We start from the raw sequence: 24,933 nt of genomic DNA, 5'->3' as shown, positions 1-24,933 counted from the left end.
TTTCACTGGTCTACTGGTGCTTACTAAGTATGTTCTTACTTATTCAAAATTCTAAATCAAGGAGGAGAAGAGAGTGTATTGGAAATAAAGGCTAAGGCCAGAAAATGTAGCACCTCTCATCCGAAACCATTGTATAAATCGTTATTTAAAACTTGCTCTGAAAAGTCAAGTTTGAACTGTTTGAAGAAAGGTTTTGTCCTGGGTAGCTGGGTAGCCTGTGCATTAAGACGTCCCATGTTGCTTTGCGCTCCTCGATGACGCAACTTGAATAGCGCCAACAGCGATAAACCAAGATGGCGGCGGGCAGTAGCACTACTTGTTCGTCTTCAAATTCAGATACAAGTCAACAAGTTGATCGAATAGCTCAGTTATACCCTAAAGTAGACGAATCAGAGACTACTTTACCTCGGTCTTGGTCTCCCAAAGACAAATTTACCTTTATAGGGCTTTCTCAAAACAATCTCAGAGTACATTACAAAGGTAGGTAACCTTGAGCATTTTTTGTCGTCTTTCTTCTCGAGCTCCGAAAATCCATGCCCTAGTAAGCTAAATCAGTAGACAGGACTATCAGTGTGCTTTATGTGTTCTATTTGTGCCTTACTAAGCCAAACAAACCCGTGATAGGGACAAACTTTGGCGAAGATTGCCTTTGGAAGGACTGTATAATTTTATGATTTGTTTGCGTTTCATCGTCAACATCGAAGCTTTGCTTGATGCCAGCGAAAATTAATACGGAAGTTGATTATAATGGGCACGGATTGTGCTTGATATGTGCGATTCTTGCTGTTTGAATTGACTCTCTTTCTTCGATTCTTCTGGGCTTTTCGCGGCAAATGTTGGTGTAGTCTGTACACTGTGAGGTGATACAATGCTTGGCCATCAGGCGCTTGTATTTGAAAAATTTGAGCCGGAGAATTTTTTTATTTTCAGGTGTGGGGAAAACTCACAAAGACGCGGCTTCGGTTAGAGCGACACACGCTATTCCGGCAGCATGCGGTATTTATTATTTTGAAGTGCGAATTGTTAGCAAAGGACGCGATGGGTGAGTTGTGAGACCGTTTCCATATTTCTTACCAATCAATTCGAAAGAACAAAACGTTAGAATGAATATTGCTTTTGAACTTTGTCTTATTGGATGAGGTTTAGCTGCTCCTGTTGAATGCGTGACAATCAACGTCGGCGAATTTGCATGACTATCTGTGTTTTTATGAGAGAAAATTGTAATGTTTTAAAGTATTGAGCTTTCGTGTTTTTTATTGCTAATTTTAAGCCGTCCTTACAATAATGTAAATACATGTACATGTAATGTTTCGATTTGTAATTCATATGATATGAACCTTTGTTGAAAAACACTGGATATTGTAAATTATATTTGGTGCAATGCCATGATGCAGATGTAAACTTTAATTTGACCAGTCAAGAAAAGCCAGTGGTAACCAAATGTAATTGACAGCTGTCTTTTAAACCACATGTAAGGTCATAAACCTAGTGACAAGTGAATAATAGTCAGTGTAATCAATTCAATATGGTTTTGAAATTTTGCTATCTGTTTTATTACCAGACAATTACACCAAAATGAAATTGAAAAAAGAGAGTAAAAAATGAGTGATATGATATTATAAATTTCCCTCAGTTTGGTTACTTTATTCACAGCTGAAACAACTCGCTGAATTCTGAGAGTAATGCTTGCTATTTCAGGTTGTTAATATTAATATTCCTCACATGTGTTTGTTATCTTATTTGATAATCCTGTGCTAAGTCACAAAATTATGGGGAAAGGAATTGGTCAAAACTCTCATGCAGTTTAACCATTTGGAAATAAATGTTTTCCATGAAGGTAAAGGTAAAGTCTGCATGCCAGCCAAGTGGCCCATCAGGCCGGAGCTTATCCCGGTTTCTGTAGCATGAAGCGACTAGGAGTATTTCTACTCCCCCCTGGATGGGATGCTAGTCCATTGCAGGGTTACCCCCATCATTAAGTTCGCCGGTACCCATTTATACACCTGGGTGAAGAGAGGCACTCTGAGAGTAAAGTGTCTTGCCCAAGAACACAGCACAATGTCCCCGGCCAGGGCTCGAACCCAGACCACTCGATCCAGAGATGAGCGCACTAACCATGAGGCCACTGCGCCTCCTGTGTTTTCCGGGTTTTGTTTGTTTTCTGTTTTTTGTTTTTTTTTTTGTTTTTGTTTTTTTTTCCGTTTTCCATGAAAAAACCCAGTATCACCTGTCAAAAATCAGTGAGAATAATTCGTTCTCATGGGAAACTCACAGGGAGGGAGGGGATATTTGTAATAAATAGGAAATCATCGTTTGCCTTTAATATCACTCACTCTTGATCTCAATCACAGAATATACATGTACTGCAGTTTAATGTGTGAGTTCTAACTGTAGGGTTGTGCTGATTTTAAAAGGCTGAGATGAGATGAGTACGCTAAGGGCTGCGAAAATAGAAATTGTTTTAATGGGTTTTTTTAATTTTTATTTTTATTTTATTTTATTTTTTAAAAAGGACATTTGCACATTGCAAGTCATATAGTTGTTCTTAGTCATAAACAGTATTGACTATGGAGTTAATGTTGATTTGTTCATTCAGGTACATGGGCATTGGATTGTCGGCTCAAGGAGTCAACATGAATAGATTACCAGGTACAGTTGTAAGCTTCATGATTATTTCAATCATGTACAGTCGAACCTCCCATAAGCAACAACCTAAAATATCAAGCCTTTGTGGTCGCTTGCAGGGGGTGGTTGCTCGCAAGAGCTTCAATCATAATGGGTCAAAATTTTGCCACAGTGTCTTATGGTAACTGCAGAGACTCACCTGAAGTTTTATTCCTGTAAAAAGTTAATTTTGAGAAAAAAAATATCTGGTACTTCCCAATGAGAAATTTCCATCTCTTGTACTATCCAGGAATGCGATAATGTTATACACCTTATTATCCAATTTCTGCTCTATTATCTGTCAAATGGTCGCTTGTGAGAAGATGAAAACAAAAGAAAATTTCAAACTTTTAGCTCTAAAAGTGGCTGCAATCGCTCACAATAGGTTCCCAATATAGTGATTTCACTTAGAAACTTTTGGTATTTTAGAAAACTGGTTGCTGAGGAGAGGTGGTCACAATCTGAGGTTCGACTGTATAGTACTATGACACAACTGTATACTTGTAGAACCTTTAGAAATATAACCAGTAAATGTTGTCAACCCAGAAGTTCCATCATCAAAGATGTTGATTAAGTGCTAAAAGAATATAAAATAAATAACCTGATAAATAAATACATGTAGATAATAAAATGGTTCTATGGGCATCCAATGCTTCCTAAATGCTGCAATAGTGGCCAAGTTAGCAGCCTAATTGGGAATTAATTCAATTGCCATCAGACTTTAAAACTTCTCAGATCAGAGTTGCGGCCAGAAGAGGATTTTGCATCAGATGTGGAGTACTGTGGGCTCTACTGTCAATGGAAAATTCATCTATTAAGCTCTCAAAACTTAACTTAATGTTTACTTTCATGCCCTGTGTCAGGTTGGGAGAAGAATTCATACGGTTACCATGGAGATGATGGTCACTCGTTTTGCTCGTCTGGGACAGGGAAGCCTTACGGTCCTACCTTCACAACAGGAGACGTCATTGGTTGTGGTGTTAATCTTATTGATAACACTTGTTTTTATACAAAAAATGGAGTGAACCTCGGTAATGATACACTTGTTTTGAACAGTCATTTTTGTGCAAATCAGTTTGCAGCCTTGTGTCTACATCAAGCTATTTACTCCAGCTCTTTATGGAGTTAGAATAATAGCATGGCCTTAAGCCCTTTAATGGAAAATGTGGTGGTGTTATGGTTAGGGTATTGGATGCTGAAGTTTGAGCCCCCGCCATAATCACCTTGTTGTGTTCATACATCCCTGTAGTTTACCCTTAGCTAAAAGTGCAATTCTGTACCAGGAGTATAAATGGGTTCTTGTGCTGGCAGACTGTCAGGACCACCTTTTGTTGTGTTTGTTGTTGTTGTGTTTTGTTCATTGAAACACTGTAAATACTGGCAGATAAGCCGCACCCTTTTACTCAAAATGTTCCTAAAAAGTGGGGATTTGGTTTATCAATTTAGCTGTCTGTGTTTACAATACTCATTTTGTGCATACCTTAAATCTCAATATCAAAGCAAAAACCAGCAAAATATACAAGGTAGCATTTATCACCTGTTTATAAACACAACCACATGCAAAATTTGGAGTTTTCTCAACAATTTCTGAAGCCCAATTCCCATTTAGTCCTGCTACTGAAATTGAATTCACTGACTCTAATTTTTGGGTGTTTTGCAGGAATTGCTTTCACAGACCTACCAGTAAGTACAATACAGCAACATGTACGTGTACCTCTTAAAATTTTAGTTGTGTGGCTGGGACTTTTCTCCTCTTCCTTGTTACTGTGAATTTCTCTAGTTCATTATACTTTCATCTTGTTTCTCTCCAGCCAAACTTGTATCCAACTGTTGGTCTCCAAACTCCTGGGGAAATAGTAGATGCAAATTTTGGACAACAGCCTTTTGTTTACGACATAGAAGAAGTTATGAAGGTACAGTACTAACATGTGGTGGGCTTTTATTAAAGATTTCAGCAAGAAGCAGTGCTTCAAACTGGGACCATTTTGGGGGTTATGTGTATTTTCTGGAACTACATAATGTTGATTATGGTAATCTCTCATTTTTGAATTCTTCCTTTCTTTGTAGGAGGTTCATGCTCGGACAAGACATACAATACAAACATTTCCATTTACAGACAAAGAGGGTCTTTGGCAGACAACACTACAAAAGTGAGTGGATATTTTTAAAGGAGTATGATCAAGCGAAATATTTTGTTTCATTTTACAAAGAAATAAAAGGGCCTTAGTTCTTTTTAACATGGTTTAACACCGCTATTTCAAACTCTTGTCAGGGGCTCGAAATAGCTGGGTCAGAATTAAATATGAAAAAGAAAATCGATGCTATATTGAGTAATACATGTATGCTGCTCATTTCCCATTTTGTTAAAATATGTAATCAGAATTGTGTCAACATACTTGGTCCATCATGGCTATTGCGCTACTGCAGAGGCTTTTGCTAAGAGCACTGGACAGTCATTTACTGAGGAGCTGGCTTCCATCAAGAACAGACAACGTGAGTCAATTAACAGTGGCACTTCAATATGTGTTTCAGATGGTTGATCAGTGGCATTGTGCTTAATCAAATGGCTTTAATTGACTCTTTTAAATCAGTAGAATAATTATTGTGATTTAGGAAGAGAATTACAGTGTAAGTCACTTGATTGTTGCCACACTTGATCACTTTCAGATGGAAATTTTGAAGAAATCTGTCAAGAATGTACAATGTAATGGTTGTTTATTTCATTGATCCACTGTTCTATTTTATTTTCGTTTGTTGTTGTTGTTGTTGTTGTTTTATTAGGACTAATATTGTAATTACATGTTATTTTCATTTAATTCATGAACATCATTTCCTGCTTTCCAGTTGGTACAACAAACTGTCCACTAGCTGTTGTTTCTTTCTTTCAGGAATACAAAAGCTCGTTCTTGCAGGCAGAATAGGAGAAGCTATCGAAACAACACAGACACTATACCCAGGACTCTTAGAACGAAACCCAAACTTGCTTTTCCTTTTAAAATGCCGGCAATTTGTGGAAATGGTTAGTGGATGTGACAGTGATGTGCGGCCTGCAGCCCATAGTCCTCGTTCAAGCCCTAATGTGAGTCCTTCACACTCGTACAGTGCAACATCAGTTGGAAGTATGGGAAGCAGCTCATCTTCAGCTACAAATGGATTTGTTTCTAATGGCACTTGTATAGACAATGGATTTGAGGCTGATAATATGCCAATGGAAGTGGAAGATTTTGAAGAATCACCTAGTCATGGAGTTCTTAATGGAACAGCAAAAATGGATGAGAGTGATCATAGTCCCAGTAGAGGTAATTTGCCGGACTTTAGAAGAATTTGTCTTGTCTGGGAGTGGGCAGGATAACGGGAGAGCAACCGCACACTGTTTGTCTCAGCTGGGATTTAAGACAAAATTAGAGATTCAAGCAAAATACTCCTTACTTCATGTATGAGACCTGGCAGGATCCATGAAAATTCACCTTGCATGATCTACTGCAAGATTTCCCATAGTACCAATTGATGATGGTCAGTCACACAGTTACAATTCTCTCCTTCTACTGAAATGCTCCGGAAATCGGATGGACTGATTCTGCTTATCCCAAGTCATTGCAAGAAATGGATAAGTTTCAAAATACTTAAATAGTCTATTAATTATTTTTTTCTCTCTCTCCCTCTCTCTGTTACTGCAGAATCAAGACAAACTTGCTGTCACAATAGAACTGTACTTGAAAAAATTTTAACATTTGGAAGAGAACTACAAAATATGAGCATTCAGCTGAGAAGAGAACATGGAAAGAATGAAACGAACAAGAAAGCTCTGCAAGTGAGTCATTTTCAGTCTACAATTTTAAGTTAATCATGCCCAATTTAGTTCCTGACAGTAGATACATTTACTGAATTCATAGTGACCAATAGTGGTAATTACACTTCAAACCGTGTTCACGATGTGCGTTTCATGTTGTGTAACTTGCAGAGGGTGAACGTTGCACAGGAATTACTGTACAATTTATGTTTGTCATTAAAGATTTTATTGCCATTTGCTTCAGCACTTGAAGGGTACTTTGATTAACCACCAGAGACTAACATTAGATAACAACTGTGTTGTATTTTTCAGGAAGCATTTAGTCTTTTGGCCTATACTGACCCATGGAGTAGTCCAGTTGGTTATCTTTTAGATCCTGTGCAGAGGGAACCAATATGTTCATCTTTAAATAGTGCTATTTTAGGTAAAAGAAGAATCTTTGTAATTTGAAGACTAAAAGTTAGTTGTGACATTGTTAAAGCTGGTCAAAATGAAACCAAAAGAAATCCCAAATCCCAAAAGCCTACATCAACCTCAAGATTTCCCTCCAACAGACCTGTCTAGAGGATTTAAACTTTCAGTAATTGAAATACACTGACAAAATTACATGGCCCATGGGTGTCATGGAAAATCTAAAAAGCTCACAGTGCCATACAGTGCCTTGCTAGCCTCTGTGCGTGTTGATCAGCTGAATCTTATTTTCTTTCCAAGTTCACTGCAGACTTTTTTGATAATTTGTATCCTGTTTGTTAATTGTTGATGTCATGTTGATTGGTTTCAGATTCTCATCACTTACCCAGAAAACCGCCTCTGGATTTAGTCTTGGGACAAGCTCAAGAATGCTTGAAACTCATGTCAAAAACTGGACTAGGTGCCTGTGCATTTGCTAGTGTTGAAGAGTACATGTAACAGTGGCCTTCATGCTTATTTGTAGATAAAGTTCTTATTTTATAACATTACTTGACAGAACTTGAAATAGGACAACATTTAGTGTACACTAATTAATTATTCTAATGTTCCTAATGTGGCAAGGTGTACATGTAAGAACTCATGATGTGTCTTAGGTAGATTTCCCTTTCTGCCTCTGAATTTCACTGTAATTTTTATAAACCAGCCTTATAAGGACGCAGTCAGCTTTGGGACCACGCTGACCTGGACACTAGCTTTCTCACTTTGAAAAGAGTTCACCTCAACCTTACATCAAAGTACATCTGGAAATCCACTTCAATCTTCACAGTGTTTTGCTTGATTTTCAATCGTTTACTGAAAACCTGTTTTTGAGTGTGCTTTTGCTCATCGTATGATATTATTTGTATCATACATGTATTTGGTTAAAAACAGTATGGATCACACCTCTGTGATATGCAAATAAGCTATGAAATGGTAGCCTGTAGTACAGGCAGATTAGTGGGCTCTAGTGCGATGCACAAGTGTGCGCGAAGCGCGAGAACGAGAGCGAAGCACGAGGCAAGAAAAATCCGCCTGTAGTCACACCATTGTTTATGCTCTACCGCCCCCTTGAAATGATTGGCATGAAAGAATGAGAGAGAACAAAGCAATTCAATTTGCTGTTGCAAAAAAATGTCTCAAATAACCAATTAACAAATGTATACATGCTGCAAAACAGTCAACAGACGTGAACATCTAAATTTAGCAAAATTTAAATCATGTTGTGCTGAAACGAACAAAGGAGGTATAAACCTAAACATCGAGCTCAGGAGACGAAAAGCTCGAACAAATTCAGGATGGAAGAAACATAACTTTGACGACACAGAACGGATCTCCAAGACTACAGCAGTCGCTGGCGATGCCGGAAAAAGCTAAATATGATCCGTGGTGAAAAGCCATATAGCTTAACACAGTTGTAATCTAACAACCGGGCACGGCATCACAATATAGAATGCAAGTAATCAACATTGATGCTTACCGACTTTGTCCCTCCAGAACGAATAATTAAAGAGATACATTTCTGCAATAAACATACATTTCTGCAATAGAAATGAAGCAAGACAAACCACACTACTCGGCACATGGCAAATTACAGAGGTGTCAAACTCTACAAAGCGATAGATAACAGCTGAAACTAAGCAGAGCTCTGACCTCTACTTAACAGTACAATGGCTCTACTCTACTTTTACCACATTAAGTGTCCTTCAAAAACAAGTGAAGAGCAAAATAAAAGGTTGAGAGGCTGGAATTTGTAAGAGATTGGCAAATGTAGAAATGTCATGAGCCATAGGAGTCCATGTAGGCCAGTCACCTGAGTTAAACAAATTTTGTTTTTTTCACATGGCTTAAAGCAACCAATCAACAAAAACCGTTCGCCAGGCGAATGGTTGGAAGAGCATAAACAATGGTGTGACTACAGGCGGATTTTTCTTGCCTCGCGCTTCGCATGCTCGTGTATCGCACTAGAGCCCACTAATCCACCTGTACTGCAGGCTATGAAATGGTATCTTATGCGCATGTGCGCCAGCTGACTATGTCCCTTTAATGTCATCTTGGTCATTTTAAAGGGTCTGTAATTCAATAATGGCAATATACATTGTAGACATCTGCACAACAATGCACTTGATTATGACTGCCTTGAAAGGAAAACAGACAGTCGGAGGTATTTTTGGTTTCCCTAAAATCTTGTTCGTGTGTCTTGTAGATCAAGGTCTGAGGAAAACCAAAACCGGCATTTTCTTTCCAATTACTGCACTATAAGTCTTTTAAACTTGTCTCCTTAACCGTTATCTGCCAAAAATTATTTTATCACTTATTTATGGGTTGTTTAGGGTTATGGAATCTCAAACTTCCAATTGACATATGTAATTAATTTTGTAATAGGGTAATAATGCAAATTATTATGCAACTCCATCATTTATTTTTCAAATTTCTTTTATTGAGCGTATATTTACTTGTGTGGCATGGTTTGTCTCTAAAGTCACTCAGGATTAGTTCCATTGTAAAATAAAAGATCTTGATCAGTTCTGATGTCAGAGAGTTGTGCGTAAAACACTTCTACCAGTATGCATTTTTTTTACACATGCACACCTATCTAACGGAAGTTCCACTTATAAGACATTTCTGTCTAGTTCTCTCTGTCTTTGGTATCACTACCCATTCAATCCCTTGTGCAATCAATAACTGAGATTCAGGGACAAACAAAATCCATACAGTTGAATTCTGCTGCTTGTGTTCTTGGTCTCTGTGCTGTGTAAGCCCATAATTTTTTGTCTTAAAGTGCCTATGATTAGTGAAGTGAAAAAACTGATGCTGCTTTGAAAAGCGTTTCAAATAAGCAGCAAATATTTTTTGCTTCACAGAGCTCAACATTACGACTGCTGGGGTTTCCAATACAACCAAAGTTTTTTCACTGACGAATAACTTTTTACACTTTTCACTGAAATACTTTTGCTGGAGACTAAATATGAAAACTTAGGGGTAAGCTGGCTGCAAGGTTTCTTTCCTGACAGTCAAGTCCTGCTTCATAGGCACTTAAAAACGATGGTGTCCTGGTTGTTTATTGATTTTATATTTTCAAGTATCAAAATATTGTGAAACCATAAAACAGTGTTAAACTGCAGTACTAATAGTATGGCATAAAATTTTAAATTCTCCCATTTTGCATTTACATCAGGGATGAACTTTGTAGTTTTGTGGTATTTTGCACTCACTTCTGTAAGGTATTTTTGTTTGTGCAAATCTCATATGTTATCAGAAGTATCATCTTGACATTTACACCATGCACAAATAACTTATTATCAGCTATACATTCTTGAAACCTCTGATCAGTAAATACACTATAACCTTTTCATCTGAGAGTTGACAAATATTCTGGTACAATGTACATGTAGATAAACTAAGAACTTGTCAGCTATTTGTTCCTGTTTGAATAAGAGTGACTTTCCACTCTTTTTGTGTTTGGTGTGGGTAGAATTAATAACATGATTCTCTTTATTGTTATTTGATGGATTTCATTAAATGTTCACCTCTTGCTTGCTGTAAAGTACAAGTTGATCCATTTCTAATTTATAAATTTAATAAGTAAAAAACTGATAACCAGAGTTTTTTAGTGTTTAAGAATTATTAGCTTCCTGTCAATAAGGTTCCTTGGAGACTTGGGCTTTAACATTATCTAAACAGAATTTACAGTAACATGGAAACTCTTAAGTTCAAAACTTAAGCTATATGAGTTATTGACCAAGCATGAGGTGAAGATGGCTGGATATTGACCAAGTTTTTTTTTACACATGATTATGGACCAAGGCGAGGTCCATAAAAAAAATTAATGCAAAAAAATAATGAGGCCAATATCAGCCATCTTGACCAAACAAGCTTGGTCAATAAAGGATAATTTTATTATATGGCTCTCGGGGAAATGTTTCTTACAGGACACAATGGGAATCTTGTCCGGTGCATCCATCCATCCTTCCCACTCAGGTAGCCAATTACAGTGGAGGATCTCGTTCATCTTGCCCACTGAGGGAGCTAGCTATATTAATATAATGAAATAATTTACTGCATTTAACACCGCTGTCAATTGACTACAAGAATAAAAACATGAATGCTGTGTTTTATGCTCAGAAATGGCTGAAATTAGGCAATGTAGCCTTCAAAATATTTGAAACCAATGAACCCTGGAAAAAAGGGAGAAAATCAAGTAATGCTTAACACAACCCAGACATAATCAGTTGACTTCAATGTGAAACACGGCCATTAGTTGAGTTACACTTTTAGTTAGCATGCTTTTGAAAGGCACAGTAAATGATTGAACTTACAAGATGTGAAACTCTTTGTGTTAACACTTTTTGGAAACCTCAGTGTGACTATTTCAGAGAGCTTAACCTTGCATGGAATTGACTTAATGTAGGGATTAGGGTTTCAGTTCTCACATGTAAATAAAAGGCCCACTTTAAAACCTTGATCATAAATTTGTTGCAGTCAGCTGCAAAAAGTCAAAGAAATACTACTGTACAATACTGGTATTCATTGCTTTAAAAAATAGGTGGCTGCCACTGTGCAGCACCCATCAACACAAAATAACAGATGACCACAACTAGAGCCAATTTACCAAAACTACTAACATCAAAACTGGTGATCCACAATGTGCCAACATCATTATCATTGTGCCATTTCAATAACATGCAAACTCTGCTCAAGCAATGGTTCCCTGTCTCCTTGCTGTCAATCATCTTGGCCAACCTCTCAAGGTCTCATCTGCACAGTGATTGGCGGTCTGGATCCATTTTGTTTGTTTGGTACCCAAAAACACTATTTGCTAGTCAAGTGAAGTTTTGAACCTTGGAGTTTGGATGTTGTTGAAACATGCAGTAAAGAAGCACAAAACATGATTGCCATCTCCATGATAAAAATCCAAGACTGCTTTAATTTGTTAAATTAATTTTGTTTCAATCCATCGCTTAGGTAGCCTGCGAACGCAGATGTATTTCCGGCTGTCACTTGGTTCCACCGAAATATAACGCCTGTGAACCCGAGCCAGAAAACGATTTCTGTAGCATAGGAATTCTAAGCCAATCGCAGTTTAGCTTAAATAACCCCAGAACTACTGCGCGAGGTATTCGCTGCGAGGAGCACTGGAGTTTCATTCTATCATGGAATCTGATTGGCCAAGGAGAAACAAAAGTCATTATGTCACAGAAATCGTTTCCTGGCTCGGGTTCGCAGGCGTTATTTTTCAGCAGAACCAAGTGACAGCCAGAAATACGTCTGCATTTGCAGGCTATTGCTTAGGCAGATTACATTAAAGTGCAAGAGGGGAAGTTTGCTCCAATTTTTTCTCTTTCTTTTGTTTTTCTCAGAAATGCCTGAATTTCAATGTAATGAGCCTGTACAGCAGTTGTAAAATGGGGGAGAAGAGAGCAGGGATGAGAGATGTGGGGACTGGACTTCCCCTTATTCCTCACACCCCCTCCCCAACTCCTTCCCCATTTACACCTGTGATGCAAGCTATATCAATACAAATTTTATGAACCCTGAAAAGTTAATCAGGTTGTTCTTAGAGAAGAAGATACATTTACACATGGCTTTGTAATTTAACATTTTGTAAACACAAACTTCATTTTATTTCCAACAATTTTTTTAACTAGTAACATGTATTTACAAGTCAAAACAGCTCCAAACAAGATGAAAGCACAGTATGAAAAGAATATTTATTTATAATTTAAGAATCTTAGTAAAGTTTATTGTCTAGATTTGAACTAGACTTTAGAAACAGACTTGTTAGTAAAAATGGGGATTCATTTTTAAATAATTATTCCTAATAACATTTGTTTAAAACAAACAAAAATACATGTAGCTGTGACATACAGCTACAAGATACATGCAGCTACAAGACAGTGTATGTAGCATCTGAATTGCCTCCATAACTAATTTACATGCCTAATTAAAAGTAATTAATATTTTGCTGCCATTTCCTTTTCAAACTTCTCCAATTTCTTCTGGTAAACTGAATAGAAAAAAAGAAAACAGTCAATTACATTCATGTTCAAGCTCAGTTTAATATTGTTCGGTGACAAAATCAAAGTTCTAAACAAACCTTCTTTATTCCAAAATTTTGCAGCTTCTGCATTAAGTGCACTGTCATTGTTCGGTTCTAAGGGGAAAAAATGTCATATATTTACTGCCACAACATTATGTCATGCTGTATTTACATCAAGACTTTAAAATATAATCAGGTTCATGCAAGAATTTTCCTAAATGGTTCGGTTTTTAGACCAGATTAGGTCCATTTACCTTGGACCAGATACCTACATGAGCATCTGTGCACAATAATTGTGCACAGATGCTCACAGAGGTTATCTATTAATGGTCAATGGACCTTCCAAATGGTCCATTATTTTAGTCCCTTGTGAACATGGCAACAATAGACTGCTTTAGATAGGTTAGGCTTGGTGGCAAGGTTAAGAGATGAGCAAGAGCATGGATAAATATGCTCATAGATTTCCTTTGTTTGTATTCCCTAGGCCTTGCTGTCAAGCTGAATTTTAATATTGAAAACATGGCCAGGTGGTCCCAAAATGAACTAGCCTAGTATATATAGTACTTAGGTAAATGGCCTTGATGATTACAAGAAGCTGGTCTTGTTTTAACTGGAAATCTACCACAACTAACTAGAATGTTTTTTTTTTTTTTTTTGCTGGCATGGTTTGTTTGAAAGATGGATAACGCTATCCACTGGATAAATCACTCCATCCAGCGGACAGCGTGGTTTGTTTTGTTTACACTTAGTTTCTTGAAAGCCCCGGAAACTTTTTAAGCCCTTAAATCTAAAAACAGCAAAGTCTATATGCCTGAATCTTCTTGTATAAAGGAAACCTCTGTTCATATTTAATTAGGATCGTGCAAATAAAACAGCTCTGTAATCATAAGGTTTGAGATTTTGCTATGGTTTTCAGGGTGCCAAAACTTTTCAGCACCTTGAGAAACAGGCCCCTGGTCTGTAAATGGGACTGATTGGGACCTACATGTAATAAATAATGTCCTGTGAAATCGAAAAGGCCTATCCAGTTTGATTCTTGGACCAGATCTATTTGGAAACGGTCCTGTGCGAATGCAGTCTTACTCTCTCACACCATCATCTTTTACAAGTAATACATACCCCCTAGTAAGAGCTGTATTGACAGTAATATGGTTCTAACATCATATGAGGAAGACCAGTTTTCCTACATGTAGAATGAAGAAGAGAAGAACGATTATATTATGCACAATTTTGTACTTTGTATTTCTTTCTCCATTGGATTACTGTAGTTTCAAGTGAATTTATTACCTTCAAGATGTCTAGGCAAATGTTTCCTTGTTGATCAACATTTGGGTGATAGCATGGTGTCTTGAATTTCACCACTGGAGGTTTTTGAGGATACGTGCTTGGAAAGTCCAACATTAGTTTGTATTCTCTTCCCTCGTATGCCTGGAATAAAAAGCATGAATAAGCCGAGAATAAGGCACACAACAAGACAAGGCTTTCCCGAAGGAGCTTCTGGGTTTTATTGACGAAAAGTTTGACTTAAACCTCAGCTTATTGTGGCCAGCTTCGGCTGATTTGTGCAACCCAAACGAACTTCAGTAAGCACTTTTGTCTGTTTCCCAGCCATATGACATAGGCTGTAACACAGGAATTTCAGCTGCGTAAATAAGAGAAGGAAAGAACCCTTCAAAGCTGGTACGAATAGGTTCTGTACGGATTGTCCGAATACCAGAACTAGAAGAAACAAAACATACTAATGCCTGCTTGCATGTACGGCAGCAGAAATTTGATCAAACATAAGCTTAATTCATTAGGCTTACCGTTCCTTTCCCTCCGCGTATCGTTCCAATCCACTGTAACATGTTATCTCCACATGGACACGCTGAAAAGTCTGGATTCTTTTAAACAGAAAACACAAACTTGATTAGGCCACAAAGAACATGCTTGTTGCGAAAAAAGAATGAAAGTCGTAAACTTAACCAGCCCTACCTTGAACGAATCCAAGAGAAGTTGACGCACGTCCACTTTTAATCTGCGAGGAAATCAAATCGAGTTTCAGGATTTGGTTTGGTTTGGTCGAAGTGGTAAATGAATTCAATGATCACGACAAAAGTGGTTTGAATGTCTCACCTAGCCACAGCCATTACTTCCTACTTGATAAACTGTAATTTCGATTGTCACTTTCCGATTTGAAACGGCAATATGGAAGACGGTACAGGAAAAAAGGTTTTTTAAACCGGCTTTCAATTCAAATGGACCAATCAGATCATTTATTCTTTTAGAATTAGCCAATCACAGTTTTGGTTACCAGACCCCATGCGTTTCATCCCATAGGTCTGTTCGGTCAAACGAGACGCCATATTGGATTTTTTGCTGCTACAGAAACAAGACTTGTAGTAGAATCGATAAAATCACGACAAAATGCCATATGCAAACCAGCCCAGTGTAAAAATTACCGAACTTACGGAAGAAAATGTGAAGTTTACGATCGAGAATACAGACTTGAGGTAAAGTACTCTCCACATGTCAGATCAGTGTCACAGTTTGGTAGACTGCAATGCATTTTATATCTACTATTTCATTTACCTCATTCTCATCTTTTTTTCCTTTCTGCTGTAGCATGGCCAATGGCCTCCGAAGAATATTTATCGCTGAAACCCCAACTATAGGTACATTTAAATGTTTTTTTCTTGGTTCATTTTATAACTTTTTTTGGACGTTGTTGCAAAAACAGGAAATGAGGGAATAATGCTTCTGTCTGTTTTTCACTAGCAAAAGAATATAGCCATAAGCCAACATACACTGATGGAGTAAGATTATTAGGATTGTTTCCTAACAAAAGACACTACCTTGTTAAAGGCATAGGCGGCGGGGCAGGGGGCGCTGTAGTTCCCCCAAATAAAAAGCCCAGCACATTTCGGTGTCTAAAATATTGCTAATGCAGCTTAAAATTAGTTTGACAAAATATTCCATTTCATGATCTTTTTACAAATCTTTTCATCATGCTCGAGCTTGGTGAAATAATATTCTGTAAGACTTTTTGAACAGCTCTGGCCTGTGTTCCTTAGAAGAATCATGAAGAAGGATCATCTAAACAACTTCCTCTGCCTGCATTTTCATAAACTGGTCTATTACGGACACGCTGAACACTGTAGACATTGCAAGGGAGTTTGTTTGTGCAAACAAACCATGCAAAAGACATTTTGGAAAATACAATTTTAGAGGTATGCGCTTGGCTTAACAATGAGCCCTCTCATGATTCAAAATGCTCCACTGCCTCTGTAACAGTACCTTGCTGATGCCTCTGCTTGTGGGCCAGTGAAAATACCGGTAATGAGTTCAGGGGTGCGAACTTGGTGGGTGCAAACTCGATTGGGTGCGAAACAGGTAACATTCATGAAAACCAGGTTTAAAGCAGTTTTCTTGTGAGAACATTGGTTATTGATTTATAGTCTAAAAGATTACTTTGTGTAAATGTTATGCAGAATTTGTACATTTATGGCTTTTCAACATTATGGGGTATCAACATAAGCTGAAATATTTTATAGTTCAATTTATACCTCTGCTTTTATTATTTAACACTGCTGGAGCATGCATGAAACTTCATAAGGGTTGTGTTGCTTATGTGATGTATGCTGGTAAAATTGCCTTAGACCATATGTTACAAGATGCTGTCAAGTACCTTATATTCTAGATTGGGTGGTCTTGTTCTCAAAGAAGCTTGGTCGCTTATAAATTTGGGTTTGTGTAAGACTGTGAGGGAACCATAGTATGGTATTGCATAACTTAATGAATTGAAGCAGAATTAAAATAGCCTTGCTAGTGTTAGAGTATTTTCCTATACATTTGCAAATCATGAAACAGAAATCTTTCTGTGTTCTTTAAATCATGATCTTGAGCTGCCTGTGGTTGTTGTTACAAATATCTTTTACATAGAATTGTATCCAGATCTACAATGTAGCAATAGAAAGAAAGTGTTAAGTTTTAACAAGTCTGCGTGCGAGCCAAGTGGCCCATCAGGCCGGAGCTTATCCTGGTTTCTGTAGCATGAAGCGACTAGGAGTATTTTTACTCCCCCCTGGATGGGATGCTAGTCTATTGCAGGGTTACCCCCAGCATTAAGTTCGCCGGTACCCATTTATACACCTGGGTGGAGAGAGGCACTGTGAGAGTAAAGTGTCTTGCCCAAGAACGCAACACAATGTCCCCAGCCAGGGCTCGAACCGGGACCGCTCGATCCGGAGACGAGCGCACTAACCATGAGGCCACCTCACCTCCCAAGTTTTAACAACACATAACTTAATTCTTTTTTCTTGTTCCTTTTCTAGCAATAGACTGGGTACAGATTGAAAATAACACATCAGTACTACATGATGAGTTTATTGCCCACAGGCTTGGTAAATATGTACATTTTGACTCAGTTACTTTATTCTGTTATTCTTTTTGCTTCAGTTTGTGTCCTAAGGTATGACATGTACCAGTGTTGACAAAAGTAACCAGCTGCCAGTGGAATCACCATCTACTCCATGAATTTTTCTATTATATTTGCTCAATGATTTTGGCTGGCCACTCTGTTGGGTCATTTGTCTGATTCTTTAGAAGAAGAAGGTAAAAATCAGTCCTGGAGACAGTAATCAAATCTGGAGTTAACTATTGAGAGCTAGCCCATTTAGTGCTTATAAGGCTTCACTTCAGGAATTGAAAAGAGGAGAATTTCGATTTTAATGCTTTCATGATGTCAAGTGCTACCGCAAAATGTTCATATTTTCACTTATCTTAAAAACAACTAGATGAGATCAGATGACAGTTTCACTCAGGTCCCTTACTAAGTCATGGTTTCCTATGTATCTTAGGTCTCATCCCTCTGACCAGTGACGACAACGTGGATCGACTGAACTATTCCAGAGTAAGTGTGATAATTAGCTCCAAGTATCTCATAGATGAATTGCTTTTGACTAAAAATAAGTACAGATGCAGACTTTTGTCTTCATATTCAAAAGGGTCTTTAATTAGATTGTCATGTTTTCCCAGAATGGCTATAATGGAAGTCATAGGCAGGTTTTCCTCAGTACTGGTAAATTGCAAGGTGGCAGTCACTTGAAACTTGAGTGAACCAACTAAACGAACGTTCTTGAGAATCAAGTCTCAAGTAGAAATCTTCAAGTTTCAAGTCAAGTGTCTTGCATTTTGAGATACATGTAACAAAACAAACAAAAAATATCCCTCTTGATCAGCTTTTCGAAAGACCAATCGGTTCAATTTGCGCTTTGTCAAACGATGAATTTAACAAAAGAAGTTTGCATTCATTCAATTAGGAGCTTTCCAACAATCCAGCTCCTCACCTACTAGGAATAAATGGGCACTGACAGGAGATGATGTACATGTAACCTGTAGCAGAAAAGTATTTCATCTTTGGGTGTAGCAATTCTCCAAGAAACCCAAATCAAGAACTGGAGCCAAGGTATTATCTAGCTCCTCCGACCATACATAGTCTTACTATAAGAACTGACTGTTTTCTTGAAGGACTGTACTTGTGACGAGTTCTGTCCCGACTGTTCTGTGGAGCTGACTCTTGATGTAAAATGCACAGACGATCAAACCAGGCATGTAACGACAAGGGACCTCATATCAGCAGAGCCAAGAGTTATTCCAGTAAGTAGTCATGGGTCCTTTTTTTTTACCAACCGTGATCAATGTGAAGACAAATTGCTAAGGAAGTAATTTTAGTCAAAATTTTGCCCTCAGTTTTGAACACCATGCATTCAGAGTTGTTCATCACTTCTGTTTTGTCTGTATGCATTGTACATTTAGGTGACGTCACGACACCATGACGATGAAAACAGTGAATATGGCGAACAGGATGGTAGGTTTATATTCATTTGTTTAGTAACTGTAAAATAACTTTGAGAGGTTTTCAAGATATAGTACAACGTGGATCTGATTGAATGACGCGGTTTGATTTGATAGCAAAGCGCAATTACTTAAAGTTGTAATCAACAACAACAACAAACAACAACTTTTAATAGCCCATTTCAAGTGTCTCACTTTTAGTCCTTTTTGTGTTTCAGACATTTTGATTGTAAAACTTCGTAAAGGGCAGGTGAGATCTTAGATTCTTCAGGTTTTTTCAATCAAGAATTGTTTTCCAATTTCTTTAGCTCAATACATGTTTATGTTTTATCTCCTTTGGCAACAGGAACTCAAGCTTCGGGCCTACGCTAAAAAGGTCACTAAATGCTATTTTTTTATTCATAATGCATTATCTTTGGCAAGTTTCTACAGTAGCAAATGTGCATTGTTCCTTCAACTGCTTTTAAATTCATTTTTTGTTGTTTTCTTTTTCTTTTTTTCTTTTTTTTTTGCTTTTTTTTGTTAGGGCTTTGCTAAAGAACATGCAAAGTGGAATCCAACAGCAGGTGTGGCATTTGAATATGACCCTGACAATGCTCTGAGACACACGACATACCCAAGACCTGAGGAATGGTAAAGATGCATTCAAGCTCTGTTAAGAGTTTTTTAAAAGTTCCTCTAGATTTAGATTTAATCTCAGTGTTTATTTTTGCAGGCCTAAAAGTGAATACACAGAGTTGGATGAAGATAGTTGTAAGTAAACCAATTCAACCACATTACCTACATATAGCATGTAATAAATTTTATCCTCTTAATTGTCATCATTTCCTGGGATTTGTATGCTTCAGGTCATTGAGAATTTTTTTCTTTTGTTCAGATCAAGCGCCATTTGATGCAAATGCTAAAGCAGACAAGTTCTACTTTAATGTTGAGGTTAGATGCTTGTTAAGTTAAAAGACAAAAATCTAGCTCGATAAGAGCCCTTAATAGCATTGAATAAGCTGGATATACTTTGTTCAACCTTACTGCATCACCCTGTATCAAAAGTTTGTAGCCATATGAAAACTGTAACAATTTTATCTGTTATTTTTGTTGTCTTTTTTTTTCTATATTTCTTCAATGTTTGTTTTCGTTGTTATAATTTCTATTGTTTTTGCTTGTCTGGTTGTTTGTTAGCATTCAAAAGACCCTTTCCACATAATGATTCAAATTAGAACTTATCAAATTTTTTTCCCCTCCAAATAAATGTCAAATGCCGAACATCTCAAAGTAAGTAGCCAGTTCCAGGCATTGGGTCAGTGAGGATGAGTGAAAAAAGCCGGCGGGCGAACGAAAAAAGAGCAGGGGGCACTGGAGAGTAATTTAGGCCGAGGGAATTTGAAAAGATAATGACTTTGATCTTATTTCTTTTTGTTTATCTTGTTGTAGTCCTGTGGCTCATTAAAACCCGAGACAATTGTGATATCTGGGTTGTCTGTGCTCAAGAAGAAGCTGAGTGATCTTCAAACTCAACACAGCCATGAAGTAGCGGCTGATGTCTTGACAATATGAGAACTAAAAACCATTGAAGCATTTCTGTAGTTATTTATAAGTAAAAGCTCTTTTTATGCAACACATCAGTGGTGGTCAATTAGTTGCTGAAGGCTGAATCAACTATTTCCCTGATAGAAATCTTGAGCTTAGTCCGTGGGTTCTATAGCTAGAACCAATCTATGGGCAAAAAATGAGCAAATCGATTTTCCGACTTGTGCCGGTGTTTGGTCTACATTTATAGATAGTGGCTCCCAAAATGACGATTTACAACGTAAATATCGCAAAAATATAAAGAAAGGTATAATGTGGAGTGAGGAAGCTTTGCCCTCCAGAAACTTTTTCCGTTATTTATTACTGTAAAAGGGAGCTGCTGGCATGTAGCAATTGGAGATAGAAAGGAGGGTAAACTATAAGGAAGAACTGAAAATTCTAGGCTCTTAAACCGAAAGGCAGAGATTTTATGATAGTTTGAAAACTTACAAAATTACATGGATTTGTATGGAAAACCACAGGAGCATGACTGGAGTGCAAAGCGTCGTCTTCCCACACAAATCCCTCTTATTTCAAATGTCCATAAAAAAAAAATTCCTCTTGAAGGATATAAACCTGAAAATTTGCATGTAAGCTTATTTGTAGATAAAAATACGAAAGAGAAGTCCACCTCTATTTCTATATTTCAGAAGAAAGTCAAAGGGCTGGTGTGCTTGGCTGAAAGATATACTAAGTGATAGCAGTATTTCAGATGGCGACAGGGCTTTTGTAACTTGCCCACAAGGTTACAAATTGACCCTTTCAAGTGACAGTCGCGCGATATAATCACGCAAATGCTTTTTCAACCGTTTCAACCTGGTTTGATGCCGGTTGACAGAGTTCACACTGCGGATCAATTACACCAACCAAAATTGGTTTTCCCCAATACAACACGAAAAACCCCAACCAAACCAATCAACTAGAAAGGGTTGATCCCATTGAGAACACGACCTTAAAGAGCCCTAGTCAGCCACATCTTTGTTTTTGTTTACATGCGATAGTTTGGCTATTGTATTTTATTCAGAGCATGTCGAAACGAGGGAAATCACTATGAAACTACTAATGATAATGAAACATACTTTCAGGAACACAACTTACAGTAAAGCAATTAGTTTCACTTCCCAATGCAATATCAATAATTTCGAATTCATCCAAAATGGCTGAGGCTAACTAGGGTCGTTCAGAGAGATATGATTTATAAAGTAAGTGGTTCAAAGTTTCCGAGAGAAGGATCGATGAAGAGAGGGATAATTTTAAAAAAATGAGTTCAAAATGGGGGAACACTCAAAGGTGGGAGATGATTCACAATAATTCGTTGAACATGGGAAATTATTGTCCTGAATTATTGGAGGAAATACAGTATTGTAATTTGAACTTTGTTTTTCAATCTGTTTTGAAGCTTTTTTGTACATCCCCTGGAATTAATACCATCAAGAAATGCTCAATCGTACTTTGTACAAACTATTTTATAAAGATTCCATAAAAAATAACACTGGGGCAAGAGAAATTAATTTATAAGTACAATAAATGATGAAGTGAAAAAAAAAGCACTCTTTTCTTTTTGTTTGTTTTTCTCCGCCATTGTCCGCGTGGCTGATCCCCACAATACAGGGGTGTTACTTAGATGTCCCCAGCTGCAATGGCTCCTCCAGTTCCGCTAGGCTAATGTTTTCTGTACATTAGCCAGGGAGCGGAGGGAGGGTGCGTTTTCACAATATCAACAGACTTGTTTCAACATGTACTTGCTTTGACATTTTCTGCTTTTTTTTCACCATTGCACACTATTTGTGAAAGTCAGCAAAACTGTCAGGAAAACTTGTAAAAGATTAACTGATTCATTGCATGATACAGAGTTATTTCCTGTTGTAAAACAATGCCATTAAAATGTACATGTAGGCAATCCTGGCAATTGGTAGTTGGAGAACACTTGTCATTTTTTGTGCTAGCTGATGGGATGAAACTTTTTTGTTACTGGAATGCGGGTATCTTGTAATCACCCCACCCTCACTTGCTTTCCGCTCGCCTAACTCTCTCGGATTTCTTTCGCGCGCGTTGAAAAATAACTTGAAGAGGCTGTAAACAATCTACTTTTGACCTGCGAGACACCTTCACATGTCACACAACGCAAAACCTAGCAAAAGCTTGAAATGCTCCGGGGGGGCAGGGGGGTACTCCGTGATATGCGCTATATAGGTATGTGCGGCCCCAAAGGGTATGGTTTTCCAGCCGTTTTGGTCATAAATAGGGTATGGTTTTTGCCCTAACATGGCGACAACATATTGGGCGCTAAACACGTTCTATTTGTAATTGACTACAAAGTTCTCACAATGCACGGCGAAGGAAAACAAAGGTCATTAGGATCCTAACACGCCACAATAAGCTGAGCAACGATTGAACGAAAACGCTTAACCTGGTTCTTAAATTGTCATTGAAAAATTCGCTTCTTCGAATTAATTATAATGAAAATGTAGGCAAACAAAGTCAAAAATACTCAATGAAAATGTAGACAAACAAGGTCAAAATATACTCAAGTTTAAGTGAATATCTTAGCTTGCCGAAAAGTCAAAGGCTCGAAGTAGAGTTTGGATTGTTCAGAATAATCTTCACTTTGCCGAAACTTAAACAAAAGGAACTTGCACTAAGCTCGACGGAAATTTTACAGTTAATTTGAAACTGCACACGTCATCTTATAAACGCACGGCCGTGGGTGGGTTAGCGTGGTCTGTAGTCTTAGCGACAACGATATGGTCACCATGAAGCCTTGTGACTGTTCGTGTGCGCGACAGCATCATTTATATGTCACAAAACTTTCAAACGCGCTCACTAGTCTCTGTAAAACGTCATGTTCTTAGGAAGAACAGCCAATTGTTTGTTTCAAAGTACCAGTATGACGACGAAACTTGAAACCCCCCGGGAATAAAACCCACAGGAAGAGAGAGAATGACCCCTAATTTTAATTTTAACCCCTCCCTCCCGTTTTTCCTCGGGGGGTGGGTACGGCTACACGTAGGCTATTTTAATTTTTGCGGGACACTGATTCGTGATTCGCGTGCATGCAGTCAATCGGGGTGAGCCCTGAGGAATTGGTTTCCGTTTGACTTGCTGTGAATCGAACCGGATCAACAACAGCAAGTTCTCTTGACCCTCTTGCCTTGTACACTTTTCTCTTAACAGGAGAAGCTTTGTTTCACTGAGCAACAGAGGTAGGCATAATATTTATCATTACTTTCATCGTCATTTGGCAAGTACAAATACAAGCGGGTACTAGTAATGAATGCGGGCAGCTGCAGTGTTTGGTTAGTGCCAACACGCAACACACCTCGGAGAGTCTGGGAGAGGACAGGCTGTTACACACGAAAGGATATTTGATCTAGATCTTGATTCGAATTGTGGGAAAATACTACAGTACAGTGGAAGATAGAAAACAAAGGCAGGTAATGCGACTCTGCTAAATTGCTCTGTAGAGGTAAAAGATTTTTTGCCACACGCACTCGGACCGGCTACTTTTTTGCCTTGCATGAATGCCGGCTAGAATTAAAATTATGAATGGGCCATGATTTTAGCCACACTTTCTGTGTGATAACATAATATCGTCACGAAAGTGTCTGAAGTCGGGTGAAAAAAAAACCAAACAGCTTGAATTTCGCGTTAAGCTCTAGTGGTGTGTGAGGCCGTGGAAATGTCAATATTTCAACGTTAACTTCTTAACGCCAGATTAAATTCCCCTGAACAGCCTGAACTTAGTAGAAACTTTATACAATTTTAGATCATCTTTCGAATTTCTGACGTAAAACTGAAAAAAAAAAAAACAAAACAAAAATACAACGTCCCTTGTGAATCCAAAACTGCTTGCGCGCAAAGAAGCAGCGGAAACAAACAGAGCGATCCTATTCATAGATGGTTGCCAATTAAAAATTATTTTTTTTACTCTCAAACGAGGTTAGTTGGGCTAATCTAAATGCATAAAAAAGAATTTAAATTGGCGGCCATTTATGAATAGGGTCTATAACATTTATGTTTCTAAATTTCTTTAAAGGTGTATCCCTTATTTTATTATATTCATATATTTTATTCATATGACAGAATGCCTCAAGAAGCTGATTCCGTAACCAAGCACTTTGACGATATTTTGCGGTATGTCGGCGAGTTTGGTTTGTGGCAAAAGTTTCTGTATTTTTCGTCTTGTTTTCTTGTCATTGTGCCAAGTGCGTTACAGATAGCCTCACTTGTGTTTGCCACTGGAACACCGAAGTTCCACTGCGTGACACCTAACGTCACGTGCAAGGAGAGCAAGTGTTGTGAAGACTGCACGAGCTACGTTTTTGACGATTCATTCACCAGTACCGCGACTGAGGTAAGAAATTAGCCAGAAAGACAAACTTATCGATGTGGCCGCAAAGAGCTTCTGGGCAGAGGGGGGAGAGGGGAGGGGGAGGGGTGGGTTAGTCAATGGACTCTAGTGGGGGATAGATACTGAGGATCCCGCTCTAAACATTATCAATATCATTTGGCTATGGGTTGCTTTAGGCGATGGATATGCACATAAGGGGAGATAGAAGAGCTGCTATCATTTCCTCACGCACCTGCTCCTCCT

The 24,933-nt window shown here is 38.0% G+C and overlaps 4 protein-coding genes across 5 annotated transcripts in view; 3 read left to right on the top strand and 1 right to left on the bottom strand.

The window, feature by feature from the left end:
• The first annotated feature begins 259 nt into the window (after window positions 1–259).
• On the top strand, window positions 260–10,448 carry LOC110051716 (ran-binding protein 9-like). Of its 2 annotated transcripts, none has more exons than XM_020757778.2 (12): window positions 260–480; window positions 931–1,042; window positions 2,597–2,649; window positions 3,528–3,695; window positions 4,325–4,347; window positions 4,476–4,577; window positions 4,732–4,814; window positions 5,045–5,157; window positions 5,553–5,963; window positions 6,342–6,475; window positions 6,767–6,878; window positions 7,236–10,448. In XM_020757778.2, the coding sequence occupies exons 1-12, from the start codon at window positions 294–296 to the stop codon at window positions 7,361–7,363; spliced, it is 1,626 nt and encodes a 541-aa protein (XP_020613437.1). In that variant the 5' UTR covers window positions 260–293; the 3' UTR covers window positions 7,364–10,448. The 2 variants fall into 2 exon arrangements, with proteins under 2 accessions (XP_020613437.1, XP_020613436.1); XM_020757777.2 differs by having other exon boundaries at window positions 4,325–4,368.
• A 2,053-nt stretch (window positions 10,449–12,501) lies between these two features.
• Window positions 12,502–15,167, bottom strand: LOC110051758 (ubiquitin-conjugating enzyme E2 C-like). The gene is made up of 7 exons (XM_020757832.2): window positions 15,057–15,167; window positions 14,916–14,958; window positions 14,747–14,824; window positions 14,229–14,369; window positions 14,061–14,124; window positions 12,999–13,055; window positions 12,502–12,908 (listed from the first exon to the last, which is right to left on the bottom strand). Exons 1-7 carry the CDS (start codon window positions 15,068–15,070, stop codon window positions 12,856–12,858), a joined length of 450 nt encoding a protein of 149 aa, XP_020613491.1. The 5' UTR covers window positions 15,071–15,167; the 3' UTR covers window positions 12,502–12,855.
• Window positions 15,168–15,252: 85 nt separating this feature from the next.
• On the top strand, window positions 15,253–20,388 carry LOC110051757 (DNA-directed RNA polymerase II subunit RPB3-like). Its single transcript, XM_020757831.2, has 12 exons — window positions 15,253–15,433; window positions 15,546–15,595; window positions 17,255–17,323; window positions 17,780–17,832; window positions 18,450–18,578; window positions 18,738–18,789; window positions 18,995–19,026; window positions 19,123–19,152; window positions 19,303–19,409; window positions 19,492–19,529; window positions 19,654–19,709; window positions 20,205–20,388. The coding sequence occupies exons 1-12, from the start codon at window positions 15,348–15,350 to the stop codon at window positions 20,325–20,327; spliced, it is 825 nt and encodes a 274-aa protein (XP_020613490.1). The 5' UTR covers window positions 15,253–15,347; the 3' UTR covers window positions 20,328–20,388.
• Window positions 20,389–23,370: 2,982 nt separating this feature from the next.
• LOC110051640 (organic cation transporter protein-like) overlaps window positions 23,371–24,933 on the top strand; it is a 13,241-nt gene continuing 11,678 nt past the window's right edge. Inside the window, exons 1-2 of the mRNA XM_020757690.2 lie at window positions 23,371–23,542; window positions 24,423–24,693. Coding sequence (XP_020613349.1) covers window positions 24,424–24,693 — 270 coding nt within the window. The 5' untranslated portion in view covers window positions 23,371–23,542; window position 24,423. The remainder of the gene's footprint in view (window positions 23,543–24,422; window positions 24,694–24,933) is intronic.

This window comes from Orbicella faveolata, unplaced genomic scaffold (assembly GCF_042242905.1).
Source record: "Orbicella faveolata isolate gen_17 unplaced genomic scaffold, um_ofav_v1 contig_3, whole genome shotgun sequence".
NCBI lineage: Eukaryota > Metazoa > Cnidaria > Anthozoa > Scleractinia > Merulinidae > Orbicella > Orbicella faveolata.
This window is presented reverse-complemented; position numbering and strand designations above follow the sequence as displayed.